General features: G+C 36.8%; 1 protein-coding gene across 2 annotated transcripts in view; it reads right to left on the reverse strand.

The window, feature by feature from the left end:
• Nucleotides 1-788: 788 nt before the first annotated feature.
• The window catches only part of STX18 (syntaxin 18), a 59,896-nt gene continuing 45,251 nt past the window's right edge, over nt 789-15,433 (reverse strand). For both annotated transcript variants that reach the window (XM_030238740.2, XM_050973265.1), the window contains 8 exons: nt 15,043-15,120; nt 14,872-14,938; nt 11,420-11,535; nt 6,906-6,994; nt 3,756-3,814; nt 2,910-2,979; nt 2,249-2,329; nt 789-1,038 (listed from right to left, as the gene is read on the reverse strand). In XM_030238740.2, coding sequence (XP_030094600.2) covers nt 943-1,038; nt 2,249-2,329; nt 2,910-2,979; nt 3,756-3,814; nt 6,906-6,994; nt 11,420-11,535; nt 14,872-14,938; nt 15,043-15,120 — 656 coding nt within the window. In that variant the 3' untranslated portion in view covers nt 789-942. The remainder of the gene's footprint in view (nt 1,039-2,248; nt 2,330-2,909; nt 2,980-3,755; nt 3,815-6,905; nt 6,995-11,419; nt 11,536-14,871; nt 14,939-15,042; nt 15,121-15,433) is intronic.

Genomic DNA, 15,433 nt, shown 5'->3' on the forward strand with positions numbered 1-15,433 from the left:
GGAGAGGTCTGTTTCCCAAGACTGTTCTAAATAGAAATGATTCATGATACATCTCCACCCTTAAATTTAGGACAATAAAAACTTAATGCAAAAGTAAATACTGATGAGAAACAACTTCTTTTTCTCTTCATAACAATAAACAATAAAAATTAGTAAGCCTTACGATCTAGGAGAAACAGATTGTTTATGCTTCTTGAAGTCAAAACCATTTTCTGTCTGATTTATCAGGAGGGAGTTTATTGAGTCTTACCTACACTTGGTTTTGAGACTTTTTTTAGTTATCAAATTGCTCCCAGGTTTAGTACTTTGAGGAGTTTGACTTTGTCTATCCTTTGGCGTTATTCCAGCATCCCAGAACATCTGTTTCATTGCACAATCTGTTTGTGTTGTATTCTCTCTTTTCACTTTCAAGTAAAGCTCTTTCTTTGACTCCTTATCATTATTAGTGCCATTAGATCAAGCTGATTTCTGAGACAAATAGTTTCAAAGGATTAGAAGTAAAGGTCATTTATGTGCAAAGTGATCACTGTGTACTGAAGTGGTGTGATGAAATAAACGCCTGAGACAGAGTAGATGCTTCTGCACAGTAACAGTTTTCTCTTGCTCTGGGATGAGAGCTGGACTTTCCACAGCACAGGTGGGTGGCTGTGACAAAACCAGTATTGTTTTTTCTTCTGTTAGGTCTGCTCCAGCTTGTAGCTTTCTTCACAGCTCTTTCAAAGACTTTTATGTTCTCCAGAAGATAAGTGTGGTTTTATGTTTGATACAGGGATTTAAAAGAAATGTACTAATGGATATGTGCACAATTTATTTACTGGAAAACATTTCCATCTTAGAGGTATGAGAAAATGCATAAAATACATAGGTATGCTATTATACCCTGCTCCATTAAAAAAATGTCAGAACATTTACAAACAGAGCATGGAGCCAATATATGTTTAATTAATTATCATACCAGTCCAGGAAAAGCAAGGAGAATGAACACATCACAAGGAAGAAGAGGATCCATACTCTAAATCCAGCATTGTTTTTGATGGCCTGTGAGGGAAAGGTTATCCCTGTTACCATTACCAGTAAATACAATTTCAACAGTGGCAATTCAGAATGCCTGTTTGTGGCACCACCCTTCCCTCCCACAAGAGAAACAACAAAATTTGATCTTAATTTCTGGTGACTACAAGTCAGGACATCTGGTATCTCTTTAGATTTATCACACTGAAGTAACACTCAAAATCTTAAAATTGCACAAATCAAACTCCAGGAGCTATATATTGCAAAGTACATGCTTCAAAGTTAGAACTAAGTTTCAAAAGTGAAAATCAGCCCTTCATCTTTCTAATAAAGATCTGACTTGAAACAAATGAAAAAACAACAAAACCAAACAACAAACAAACAAAAACAAAATCCCTGACATCTCTGGAGCTAACTTAGTCACTTATTTCAGTCTCAGAGCCAGTATTTTTCTTGACTACTCCTTTCCAAAACTGAGACCAGCAGGGGACTTGTTTTTTGCTCTCATTTTTTAGATTTACATAACACTAATGTGAGTAACAAAGTTTATTTTACCACCTTTCAGGACTGTTTCTCAGGATGGTTTAGGAAACTTAGTTCTACCTAAAAATGTGAAAAGTGAAATAAAATATAGCTTCAGTTCTTGCCATGTTTGGTGCACTTTTCAGAAGAGCAGAGCAATGGACAACTCATCCTTGAGATACCTTTTCTGTGTGCTCTCAGGAGGGAGAAAGAAGTGAGCCATTTACTCAGTAGCCTAATTTAGGCACTCCATTTTTATTGAAATCTCAGTTCCCAAATAAAACATCCTTTCCTTCTACTTAGTAAAAGTGGAAGAGGTTTGTTTACTAGGAGCATGCAAGACAATCTCAGCATTCTGTTTCAATCATCTCAACACTGTCTTAGAGTGGCAGTCTGCAATTTCTGCCCCTCACTTTTTTGTTTTAAAGAAAATTCACAGGTGCTCTAAATGCAAGCCAGGTGACCTTCATGTTTAAAAACTGCTAAGGCCAAGTAGATTTCTGCAGTCCTGTGTAGCTATTCAGATCATGCTTAGCAAGTGTGAATTATTGAGAAGCTCAGCTACCTTGAACAGTTTTCCCAAACCTCTGTCCTAACACCCAACACCCACTGCACGGGTCCCATGGGTGAGCTCGCACGTGCTGTTTTAAAGCAAATTCCAGTTTTTTCCAGCTGTTAAGAGAAATGAGTCTAAAACACAACTTTAAGATATTACCTCTCTTATGTCTTCATTGCCTTCTTTTATATTCTCTGTTGCACCCACAACTAATTGATGGATATTGTCAATATCAGTCTCCTGTTTAAAAAAGAAATAAAATTGAGAAATACTAATGAATGTTACAAAAAAAACCCCAAAAAACCAAAAACACTTCCAAGGACTTGGGGAACAAGCAGAACTTAAAAGTAAAATAAAACCTAGTATTACTAACATCTTTGTTTCATTGATGCAAAGGCAGAGAGTAATACATTAAAGCTGTAATTTCTTTATCGGTGATTTTTACAAACCTGAATGGAAACCACCAAGACCAGCAGGAAGTGTCCCATTTATCTAGAGTCAAACTTAACCCATCTGATTTCTCCCAGCTCTTTTGGAAGAGGTGTCAGCTTTTCCAGAAAGGATGCTGTTACATAACATGTTTAACAGGACACCAGTTCTGAGACAGAGGGATCATTCTAACACATATCTCTCATTTTCCATTCCTGGTACATTCTAGTAAGTAACAACAGTAAATAATCTTGATTCTGAATTTGAAAAAAAAAAAGTATTTTCCTTCACATTTGTATTGAAGATTTGTTAATGTTGGCAATCAAGACCAAAATGCCCCTAAGAAAATCTTCAAGCTGTATTTGTTGCTGTAGTATTAAATTATACTAACCTGTTGCAAGACTTTCTCAGTGAATATCTCTTGTAATCTGGAGATTTCCACCACTTTTCCTTCAATTTGTCTTGGCAAAGAACAGAAATGCTCCATTAGAAACTAGTGCAAACATGTCTTGCTGCTGCAGATTCAGACCCTGCAGCCCAGTAAGTGGCTGCTCAGGAGGCCACTCTTCTGTCAGTTGTCTGTGAGGCAGCAAAGCCTGGGACTAGGGCTTGGACAGTGCAACCAGCCCACAGTGAAGCCTTGGGAAAGGCACCCCCAGAAATACTCAGTGAGCAGCTTTCACTGCCAGGGTTCTTCACTGTATCCCTTCTTTCATTTCATATAATAACATCCATGCTGGCCTTTAAGCAGTTGACTTTGACTCACCCTCTTCATATGCTTCTTGAGCATATGAAACACTCTGGTGTGTGCAGTTCACCTTGCCTAGGACTGATACCCAAAAGTCCATTCCTAGCTCAAGGAGCTGTTTGATGTCCTGCACAGCTGGGGAGAGTGAATGGCACCACTGCCTGCCTCTGCACAGGGTCAGCAGTGGCACCTCCCCCTACTGCCATCTGGATATCCAGCAGACAACAGGACAGAAATGGAAAATGTAGTACTTCTAAAATGTGGATAAGGGAGAATGCAAGCCTTCCAAATGTAACCAGTGCTACCATTCTTTACACTGTGGGACAGCACATGGTTCCTTTCTTGAGCACTGGTGATTTGTCCCAGCTCCTCCCACACCACTGGAGCAGGAGCAGGCAGGTGTCCTGGAGCCAATGCCTTGCACATAGGGGCTGACTGGGGCATGGGACCAACATGGGCCACTGTCTGTTAAGTGACAGAAAACCGTACCTGACTTCATCGAAGAGATTGTTCATTTCACCAACAAGTCTCTGGTTCTCCTGTTCAAACTGGAAAAAGGGGAAAAGGAAATGACACATGAAATTTATAGGTTTAACATCCCAGAAGTGAGTCTGAAATGACAGGTATGTGTTTGAAGAAGGGTAACAGTGTATCTCACAGAGAAAGGTTTAGTATTCTGACATGGGCAATTTCTATCATAAAGAATGAAGAAAAAATTTTTATTTCTTTGAACATCCAGATTTCTTTAAATATCCGTTGTACTAGAGGCTCACTGCCTACCTCATTGGTAAAGAACAGCCTTCTCTCCTGGGTCAAAGGATTCCACAGAGTTTAAGAGGAAGGTTATTGGGCACTGCCACCTTCACTGAGGGGTAGAATTCTCAGGGAAGGTGCCCATCTCCATGAATTGAAGGGCAACAGAGAGCAACATACTGCACAGTTCCACTGATTTCTACTCTAAAGATCCAATGGTTTTGTCAAATGAAATAATACCAGTGTTGCAACACATTCAAGTGTCATTGTCACTGCAGTGTATAGTGACACCACCTCCAGAGCAGAGCATTTTTGAAAATATAATCTCCCAGAATATATTTATTTTATATTTACTTCACAGCAGCAGATGTGCTTCATCACTGCACTGTTTTACATTCATGACTATTGTATGTCTGGTTCTGGTGGAGTCACCTCACAGCAAAGCCAAGGCACAGAGCAATGAAATAGAGCCATGAGATTTAGTGCTGTTGGTCCTTGAGTGACTAAGTGGGGCCACCATGCTGCAATTGTTTTTTCTAGCTTCTGTAAGGATATCTGTACAAATATTCAACATTAGAAATCCCCTACTTTACTGTCTTAAAAAACAGATGGTAACTAATTGAGAAGACAAATTTTCAGTAAAGAAACCGTGAATGACTTTAATCCTTTACAAATAGCACAAATCCACTTGAGAAAGTATTCTTTAAAAAGTCTCTTTGATATTTAAAACCTTCCACTGGCACAGATTGCCTTTTAAACTGCTAAATGATCTTTGCAACTTGAAATCATGGCTGATGGAGCACTTGCACAGACAGCTGTTAAGTTACGCTAAAACAGGCAATTGAACAAACAGTTTGAGCTCTGAACACATCATACACGAGTGTGTCACAAAGGGATTTACATGGTGGGAACATAAAACCAAGCTCTAGCAATCAGTATAGCTCAGATTTATGGCTTATTGAAGTAGCCTCTTTTATGACAGTGAAATATTCTGTTACCAAAGTATGGCATAAAGTGACAAACTGCTTAATATATGGCTAAAAAATCCAAGGCATAAAAGAAATAATCACCACTCCTTTTAGTTATATCATGAGAGAAGTCTTTAGATGTGCTGTCCCTGAATTTAAGACAAAACCAACCAACCAAAAAAAAAAGATAGAGTAAAGTAGATATTTTCACAACTCCAAACAGCAGAGAGATTTTTCCCACTCAATGCAATCACAGGACAATATCAGTAAAAAACATGAAAATATCTGTATTCAGAGTTATAAACTGAAATTTATTGAGTAAATGATGCAGTAGGCCTGCAAATATTTTGAACAACATCAAGCTCTCTCCTGAGGGTAAAATAGAGACAGGAACTGGTGCTTTAGCAATGATAGGGCTTTAATTCATTATTTTATCTACATGAAGGATCGTGGAACCATGACTGAGGATTTCCTAAGTATGATACGACACAAACCATCCCAGTTAAAGCAAACACAGCAGTTTACAGATTGCAAGCTATCCTCTTCATAGAATTGTTTTAGGGTAGAAAAGATTTTACAGATCAAGATAACAACCCAAGGCCACCACTACACCATGTCCCTAAGTGCCACGTCTACATGTCTTTTAAACACCACCAGGGATGGTGAATCCACCACTTCCCTGGGCAGTCTGTTCCAAAGCTCAAACGCCCTTTCAGAGAGGAGACTTTTCCTACGGTCCCAGGCCTACAAAACACAACCTGCATTAGTTTTCAGTCAGAAGGCCCTGTCAGAGCCATCATCCCTAACTCTCATTTTCCCTGTTTCACTGGAAGCTGACAGCAAGGGGCCTAACAGTATTGTGCCTAAAGAAAGGAGAATGATAACACATGAAGAATTATCTTGTAAAAGAAAACAGAAAGGAGGAGTAAGCCGCTAGATTTTAGACTGGCACTCAAGAATGAGAGCATGCAGAGTAGCCTTTGAAGAACATTTTCTCTTTAACAAGCCATAATTGTGTGCAACTTACTCATCTCTGACTGGAAGAATGATGTGCACTGTGTCTGGGAACACCTCGAATCACTGCCAAGGAAGCTTCACAAAGTCATACTGCTGCAGCCCTTTGCCCTATAAAGCTCACTGTTCTGATATCTGCACAGCTACTGATTGAAATCAGTTCTTCTTTCTTTATATAAACCCAAGGTAGTGTGTGTTAGTGTAGAGAGGTTTTCTAAGAATTTTGAATTATGCTCAAAATTATAAATTTTACAAGTATCAAAAAATCTGACAGGTTGTCAGCAATCATACCTATGTCAGAAATTTCCTATTCAAATGTAAGCAGAATTGGATCAATCTATAAACATGCTGATAGCAGAGAAATGCAAAAATGTTGAAATTCATTACATTCTGTTGTGACAGACACTTCGTAGCTATTTTTTTCTAGGAAACCAATCTGATTTTGATAATAAAAAAATAAAAATAAGTAAAATGAAGTATAATTTCACAGTAATAGTTAAATAGTACAACTATTTGTGTTCTAGAAACTGTCCAAGAAAAAAAGGCAAACAATTTATTCTTTCAGAAGTTTCACAATGATTCTTCTGATGTTGCCTTGACTTCTACTTTTACTGACTAAACAAAGCAATTTGTGATTGTAATGGTAAAAAACAATTTTAATTTTGATTGTTGAAAGATAGCTTTTATTAATTCATGTCTCCATGTAAATATTTTGTAGGATTTTTAAATACTAGCCGCTACCAGAAGAACTAGAAGTCACAAGCAAAAAATGTATCTTTTTACAGATTATTCTGCATAAAATGTTAAAAGTTAATTTAGGTGGATCTGTACTTCTTTTTATTATCACATGTGAATACAAGAGATAATACAATAAAATGGACAAATAGACACAGGATAAACATACCATTTGTATTTCTTCAGGTGACAGCTCATCTTCACCTCTGCCATCCCCCCATAATCCAAGGTTACTTTGGGCATCAGGCAGATTCCTCTCTGTAAAAGAGCCACCAAGCACTTGAGACACTCAATAGCACAGGGCACTGAATAGTAAAGTAAAAATAATTTTTCATCCATCTTAGACTGATCATGAAATTGTTCTATCTCCTTTGTCAGTTACTGAGATTCACCCTGTATTTACAGCACAAAATTACATCAATAACCTTTAATTTCCAAACAGGGCCAGAAGTCTTCAAGTAGGTTTAATATTGTAAACCAAAGGGAGTTCCATTAACATACTGACTGAGAAGGATGTAAAGCAACTCAACATGCACTAAGAGCTTTTAGGGCACAAAATACTGTAGCAGTTGTCTTTTAACAGATAAAACCACACAATTTTCAAAATGACAGCCTATATGCAAAGTATTATCTTCCAGTAAGACTTGACAGAACCAGTAGCTCCTCCTTTCAGAAACTAAAGACAGAAGCTCAAAGATGTTTTGAGCAAAGCTCACAGCTGAACTTGATTTTGTCATGCTCTTTAAACTTCCTATTACAATGCAAATCCCACACCACACTGTGCAAGGGGTCTTCCAGCATAAAACAGGAATCAGCTCGAACCCCACAAATTAACCACAACACATCAAAGCTGCTTCAGTCATTTTAGTAGTATTTTCCCTTTGATTAAAGCTATTCAGCTGCATAAATCATTGTATGAGTTTGGCATAAAAGATCTTGAAGGGCTATTTCTGGGATTTTCCCTTCTGGAAGATTTAATTTTAGGCTTAATTATATACTTCTGGTTCTGGTTATAGAGGAAGAAGTTGGAAGAGAGAAAAGAAACTGTGCTACAGCAATCTACTGTTTCTAGAAGTGTTCTAGCATCGGTGTTTAAAAACCTTGTAAGACTGCAGCCTTGAGAGAGCCTCTCTTCTCCCCACTGGCTGTAACAATCTTCAAAACCCAAGAGAGATCTGTACCAACCCACAATGGATCAACCCTCAACCTGCTTTGAAGAATCAGATGCAGGCTGCAAATTAAAACACAGAAAGATTTAGTTTTTAGTTTTTCATACATTTCAGGCTCCCTATTTATACCAGCCAATCTTTTAAGCATTTATGTGCATTTTTATTGTTTTATTGTAACTTCCTAGACATAATTTTTTTCAATTGCTTAAGCAGCACTAATGCATCACCATTCAGAGACTGACTTGTCTTGGGGAGCCTCTTAAAGGAGTAGTCTTTTTATAAACATATATATGGAAAGAGATACAAGCAGAAGTTTTCCCTTTTTATTCTCCATGATAGTATTTGTGCAAACTATTGAAAACATCAACACTGTAGAAGAGTATTGTGTATGTCTCCTTTATAAATGTTTTTCTTGGCCTCCTAACAACCTAACCAGGATGCATAAACAATGACAATGTTACAAATGGGGGATGCAGATAAGGAATATAATAAATTTATTTTAAAAACAACCCCAAACCAAAAAATAGATCAGTTCTTTCTTATAGTAGTAAAATAAAAACCCAAGAATCTCTTTAAAGATTGTTTAGAAAGCATCCAAGTATTTTTTTCCATGGGGTATTATCAGTATTTCAAATCTATTACACAGAATCACAAAACTTACTTGTTTAGGTAATCCATGTATTTACATTATATCAAAATTACAATTAATATTTTACCATATTCAAACAAAATAAGATAATTAGTTTAAGGAGGAAAAAAAAAAGAGAAAACCCAGAGGGACCAATTAGTTTCAGGCCCTGCCAGCATTGTTAAAAAACAGCACCTGTATCTAATGTGATGGCTAATAAGGAAATATACCTATGGTAAGAGGTAAACAAGACACATGTATGTCCCCAGGGTTCCTCCTGTCACTGTGGTATGTTTTGGGCTTTCTGCAGCTTTCATGGAGCTGACATTAATGCTTTTCTGCAATTCAGCCAGCAAAAGCCAAATTACATTTTTATTTCGGAAAGAGAAGTAGTTAACTTGTGACACAGACATAAAATAATTATCAAATCCTCTGAAGCTTTTTCCACACTGAAAGGAGACAGCTGCTAAGCTTGTGGACCAGTTCAAAAGCTACTCATTATTTACATTTATTTCCATGAACTAAATGTCAAATTTGTAATATGCAAATAAATATTGCCAGTATATAAAAGGACCCTCCAGAGAGACTATTTTCCTACCAGGAGGCATGTCCACTCTAATTCCAATGTAAACAGGTACTTTGCCTCAAAATAAAGGTAATCACATTTTGCTTTGGTTTCTGCCAAAAAATCAGACAAAACCCAAGTTGTGCTTCAGCACATTCAGCTGTTCATCACAGTGTTCAAATTAAGGACAGAACCACAAGCTGCTCTCAAAAGTATCTTTACAGATGAGATTTAACCCAAGGAACCCAGGCATGCTGCTGATGGCTAATTCATAAAAAGAAATTATCACCATTCTCTAAACCATCAACATCCTGAAGATGAAAGAGCTGATTTCAAAATGCAAGCATTTCTCTGGCTTCCTAAAAATTTGAAAAGTTACTTAAAAAAAAAAAGTATAAATCAAAGGCTATAAAATTTAAACTGAGCTTCTTGTTTCCTAGTCATCTTGTTCATGTTATTTTCACACTTCGACAGCCACCTACCAGCAAAGTCACAAGGCTGATTCCTATAAGCAGCAGCAGCCAGCACTTACCCTTATGTGAGGAATCACAGGCTGTGTGCATTTGCATACTGTTCCAGACAGATTTATTTTGATATACAAGTTCCATAGTTTTCTCAAAGTCTAGTCAGCAACCCCTCATAAGTACTGCAGCAGCCCCACCTGTGTGGCAGGACCCCTACTTTCTCATAAAAATTAAAGCAAAAACTCATGCAAGTGAGAACTAGAGTAATCAAAATTAATGTGCAATAAAACAGCTGCATTTCTATTTACTGCAGTGGTTTGCTGTGTCCAAGGCAACCAAGGAACAGTATTTTCCATGGTGTGGCACAGATTTTTGGAGCTAAACATTGTAATGACACTATGTGGAGGGAGAATGCAGGGCATTTGGTAACAAGGAAAGAGCACAGGGCAATGAAGATGCTACTATGCTGCTGCTTCTCCAGTGGCACTAGCTCACAGCTGCAAAACACTGATAACAGGTTAAGGTGAAACTCATCTGTGTGCTTGTGTGCTGCATCACTTATGACACACTATGAAAAGGTAAGCACTAGAAATGGCACATAACCAAAACCTGTACTTCTTATGATAAATTCAGTGTTAGAGGGGAAAAAGGCACACTGATAAGGCTGCAAAAGTACAAACTGGTTAGGAAGATAAGCAAAGCCATTATCAGAAATTGAAGCTGTTCAGACATTGTGAGGTAATTCAGTGTTAGAGACTTCATCCAGAAGTGGAGCACTCACTTCACATGAATCCACCCTCTGTATGATCCTGAAGTCACCTAACAGAGGAACTTTACTTTTAATAAAATAACAAAGAAAAACAACTGTTTATCAGAATAATATGGCCAACCATTGCATTTGTTCAATCCTGACAAAGTATTATGACAATGTAATGTAATTAGAAGGAAAAAAATTCCTTGTGTAAATCACAGGGTACCTTGGCCTCCTTTAGACAATACAAGTGGGAGGCCTCGAGCCAGGGAAAGCAATTTCAGAATCACAGAAACAAAATTTATCTTTAGGCATGAAACCTGAAATTATCTGCATAGTGGTAGTACTCCAAGAGGCCCTTGGCTCCAAAGCTCTGCCAGCATCCACATCCCAGGACAGGCTGAAATGGCTAAGAGAACTGAAATGGCTTCCATCCCTCAGCCTGAGAAGCAGGCAACCAGGAATGAGAACCAATGCTCACAAACCCCATCAAGACCTGCACCATCTGAAATGACCCCAAGGTCAGAGATACTGCTTTGGACTGCTGGCTGTCTCCTGCCCCTGAAAGATGAGATGAAATTCTCCCAGCAGGGCAACTCAATGCTGTCAAGAAGAAAGCCCCAAAACTACTGGATCTGACCAGCCAACAACCTCCTCTGTGTGAGCATGTTCCACCTTTGAGTTCCTACTGCAGGAGTGTCCAACTCAAGGTCTGTGTGCTTAAAAACCACAGAATGTTCTGAGAGGGTCATTGACCTACTTTCTAATTCCTTGCATTCAGTGAAAGGAATATGGAAAAATCAGACAAATTTCAGAAGATATTATGTTGATAAAAATAAATGAAAAGGAAAGAGTACATAAAGAGGTTATTGAGAGGATGAAGAATTCAGCAAAGCACATGACTTCTTTAGCTGGCATGTTAAAAAGTTCAAGATTTTGCTTCCTCAGTCTCACAGTATGCTTCACAGAAGCCCGATCAGCTCAAGCAAGATGAAAATGGAAAACCTGCCAGTCATAGCAATTGGCCCTTCTACAGTGAAGGAAGTACTATCAACTGGACAGGTCTTGCCACAAAAAAGTAATATGTAACTACATTTTATTCCTACCTTTGCTTTCCTCAGCAGAAAGTTTTTCTTCAGAATCCTCTAAAGGACTGTGTGAAGATTTTTCAGCGGAAAGAGGTGATTTGGACACACTGCTCTGCTCAGGTTCAAGTTTGGACCTAGAAGTACAAGAGCCAATGATTTAACTAATACTACACAGATGTATTTCTCTAAAATGAGAAAAAATACAGACTACTACATTCAATACTTTAACTCTTGTGAATTTCATATCAAAGATTTTCCAGTTGAGATACAAAATGTACTTAACAACTGTCACTGAAATATTGCTACAAAGGCAAAGAAAGCATGAATAGTATTCCTGGACAAAATGCACCACATGCTCAGAGCTGAGAATATTGAAGGCTATAGCATAAAAATACTGACACTTTATTAAACTTCCTTTCAAACATCCAGTGTATTAATTTTTTTTTTAAACCAACATCTAGGTCATAGGAAACATTTTTAGTAGCAATGGCCAAGCACTACTTCTTCATTTTTTTTTCAAATAATAATGACAATTTTATTTTATATTTTCAATTGTCATAAAGAAAATACAATCGAATTAGCTTTCTTATACTACTTCTAAGTCCCTATTAGGTAATTTTAATACAAAGCCAAAGCAAAACATGAGAAGCTTATTCAGTGATTATATATTAAGTACTTGTCAAGTATGTTTCAGTGTGGCATCAAAAAATGTTGAAATTAGTGGTATTTTTTCCAGTGAATTGCTGTGGTTTATTGTTGTCTATGAATTCTGTAACTGCTAAATAGCAAGCAGTTAAATGTTTAGTAATGCTGTTGGAGAAGGTAAAGAACCAAAACCTAATGGGTGGAATAATCTGCTGTGCCAGGTAATTCCACCCTACCCTTTATCACTTCCTACCCTCTCAAATATAATCTGCACTTAATCTCATGATTTGCAATTCTCCCCTGTGCCTAACAGAAGGTGCTGCTTTTTGTGTTCCTTCTTTGCATTGTGCCTAAATTCTAACCCATAATTAGAAAATTCTGTAAAAAACAGAATGTAATGCAATTGTCATCACTGAGTGATTGCTATTTAACAGTAGCAGGGAACCTTTTTTAGAGATAAAATCTCTGCAAGTACTGGGCTTTTGGTAATTTTACAGAGAAGAATTCTTCTCTCATCTCCTCCCTCTCAAACCTGCCTAATAATAAGCAAAAAAATACTTATCAACATATCTGTGCAGTTCAAATAATAGTTTTAATACTACTAAAACACCAATTCCCCAGATAACAAAAATATCTGCTTGATTTTAAGAACTCCATACATAATTCACAAAATCTTCTAATGGAAAAAGAAGTTTAAAATTGAAATTAAATACAATCTTGAATACCAATAAACACTAAAATTAAAAATCACAACCATGTACCTTTACAGAAAGAAATGCTTGTGTTTCTATTTCTCATCTTTTCTTTCTGCAAAACTAGTCCCAACTTTTAAATCAAAATATGTGAGTGAATACATAAAGGCAACCTCTGTAAGAAAATTATAACACTCAGGCAATTTGTGGAAGAGCTTAGGATAGTTATCAATATAGAAGGAAACACGATGAAATATATTTCAATGGCAAACTTTTCAGTATTGTCTGATATGTGCATATTTTAAATTGACTAAACCGCAGGAAAGAAGAGCTGCACTAGGATTAATTTATTTCTAAAGAAACATATTCCTTTTTGTTTGTTGTCCTTATTGTGCACAGTATAGGAATATAGGAAACTTTCAATTTAAAATGAAGAACGTGTCTGGAATGCACTGTTTAAAAGATGCCTGGTTTGTTTAAGAGAAGGTACACGTACTTATCACATAAAGCACCTGCTGAAATCCTCAGGGAAGTTACAAATCAATTATACTATTTTTCTTTAAGTCATAATAAAGATTGTGCTATGCCATGTGATTTATTTGAATTGAATTTTAATTGAAATGACAATTTAGCCATTACATCACATCTGCAATGCATACAGACTCCACCTGGTCAACATCTGTCTTCTAGTTCTTGCATCCATAAAGAGAGGCATAGAGGGACCCTCCAAAAAAAGGAATGTATCTTTTGGGTTAATTCTTAATGCCTTTTTGCTCTTTAGTTAAGTGGTACTCTAACTTCTGAAATAATGCATCAAATTGAGTTTTTTTCTCTGTTTATTCATCTGAGAAATCCTGAACCTGGGATTTCACATTGAGAGAATAATGTAATAGTACTAACTAACAGAAGAGCTGATATTCATTAGCTACTGCTTCAACAGCAGGAACAATGCTCTCTTTCTTTGAAGCTCTTTCACATGAAGAATACTGATAAGATTCTGTACTTTTACACATTAAAAATATCACACAGTTTGTTTCTGTAAGGGTTTTCTTCCTGAAAAGTTATCGGAGCTAGGGAAACACCAATGCTTTACTTTTCTCTTATTACTTCTTACCAAATTTCTGAAGTGGTTTGGGGTATTTTGTTTTCTTGGTTTTGGTCTGATCCTCCACATGTACTACTATTTATGTCTCATGAGGATATACTTGAGAGAATCTAATTGTGTCTAATCAGGCTAAATCATTCTGAACAAAATATACTTACGAACTTTTGAAAACATCTCTCTGGGTTCAATCTAACTGTAGCTGATCAACCCAAACACCAAACTGATAAACCAGCATCAAGTCTTGGAAAAATGCTCAAGAATTTATTTATGTGCACGTTCTAGAACTATATTTTTTTAAACTAAAATATAGATAATGGACCTTGAGGTTATTATCCAAATAATGCAGAGTGAGAAGACATGGAAAGCCTCTCAGGTATTGAGTAAATTGCAAACCTCCTCACTTTCCCTATCATTCTCACAACTGGGAGTATGCAGAAAAAGAAAGTGAAGAAATATGAGGTTTGAAACTTGACTGAAAAAAAAATCCCACCAGACCAAAAAGGCAGCAAGCAATCACCTTTAATGTCTCCTAGACATGTTCAGCTCTACATGAACAGCCTTAACAAGTGCCACTATAAGCAGTGGAAGCTCTTGCTTCAGTTCAGAAGTTACATTCTAGTTTTTTTATTTTCATCATGTTTCTGCTTGCCATGAACACCTGCCATCTCAAGTAGTATTTATTAACAACACAGTCACTTGTTTAGCAGAAAGATAGGACCTTAAAAAAAAAATTGGTGAATTTGTAGAAGTCAAATAGGTTTAGTAACTCACATTTTACTGATTTGGTGCTTTTATCCTTCACCTAAATGAGAACTACAACACTGTAATGGCCCTCTGCCACTTTCAGACTTGACTTCACATGCCTGAAGTGTAAAGAGCCCTGGAATGCACCTGTTGACCACAGAAGTTGCTCATCAAACACAAACTTCCATTAAAACAATCTCCTTAGAATCTAAACACAAACAATGGTTTTGTTGAATGTCCTACAAGTGAAAGGCACAGTTAAACTATTTTTTGACACTACTCACAGTCTCTTCTTATCTATCACTCGCTTAACTCGGATGGCTCTTTGCTCAGAATACAGCTTGCACACTCCTGTTCAAGACAGCAGTAAACCAAATTTCAGGGTTAAAAGAGCAAGATTCCTTTCTTGGAAAATGCAATCATCCATTTTTAACTATTCAGTAAATACTAAGTACTTTTTAAGTAATCTTCAATGAAGTCCAGGACAGCTGTTCTGTGCTCCTTCACCTGAGCAGACTGGACACCCTTGTGTGCTGAAATACAAAAGAAAAATATAAAACAATCTTTTTAAAACAAAACAAATAAACCAGAACTTTTTTACTGAATTCCATAACACTTTGCACTTTCTGTTGATATGCAAGTTATAATGAAAAGTCTAGTCACATTTTATGTATGTTATATATTAATATTTCTTTTAAACATAGCTATATTTAAAATATAGATTCTCTATCTAGAGAATATAGATATATGGATTCTCTAAAACAGCAAGTCATTACAATGAACCAAAAAGTGAAAATAAGTAGTGTCCTATAGTATTTTAATATATGCCACAGAGTTCTATTATGT

The sequence above is a fragment of the Serinus canaria genome, chromosome 4 (assembly GCF_022539315.1).
Source record: "Serinus canaria isolate serCan28SL12 chromosome 4, serCan2020, whole genome shotgun sequence".
Classification (NCBI taxonomy): Eukaryota; Metazoa; Chordata; class Aves; order Passeriformes; family Fringillidae; genus Serinus; species Serinus canaria.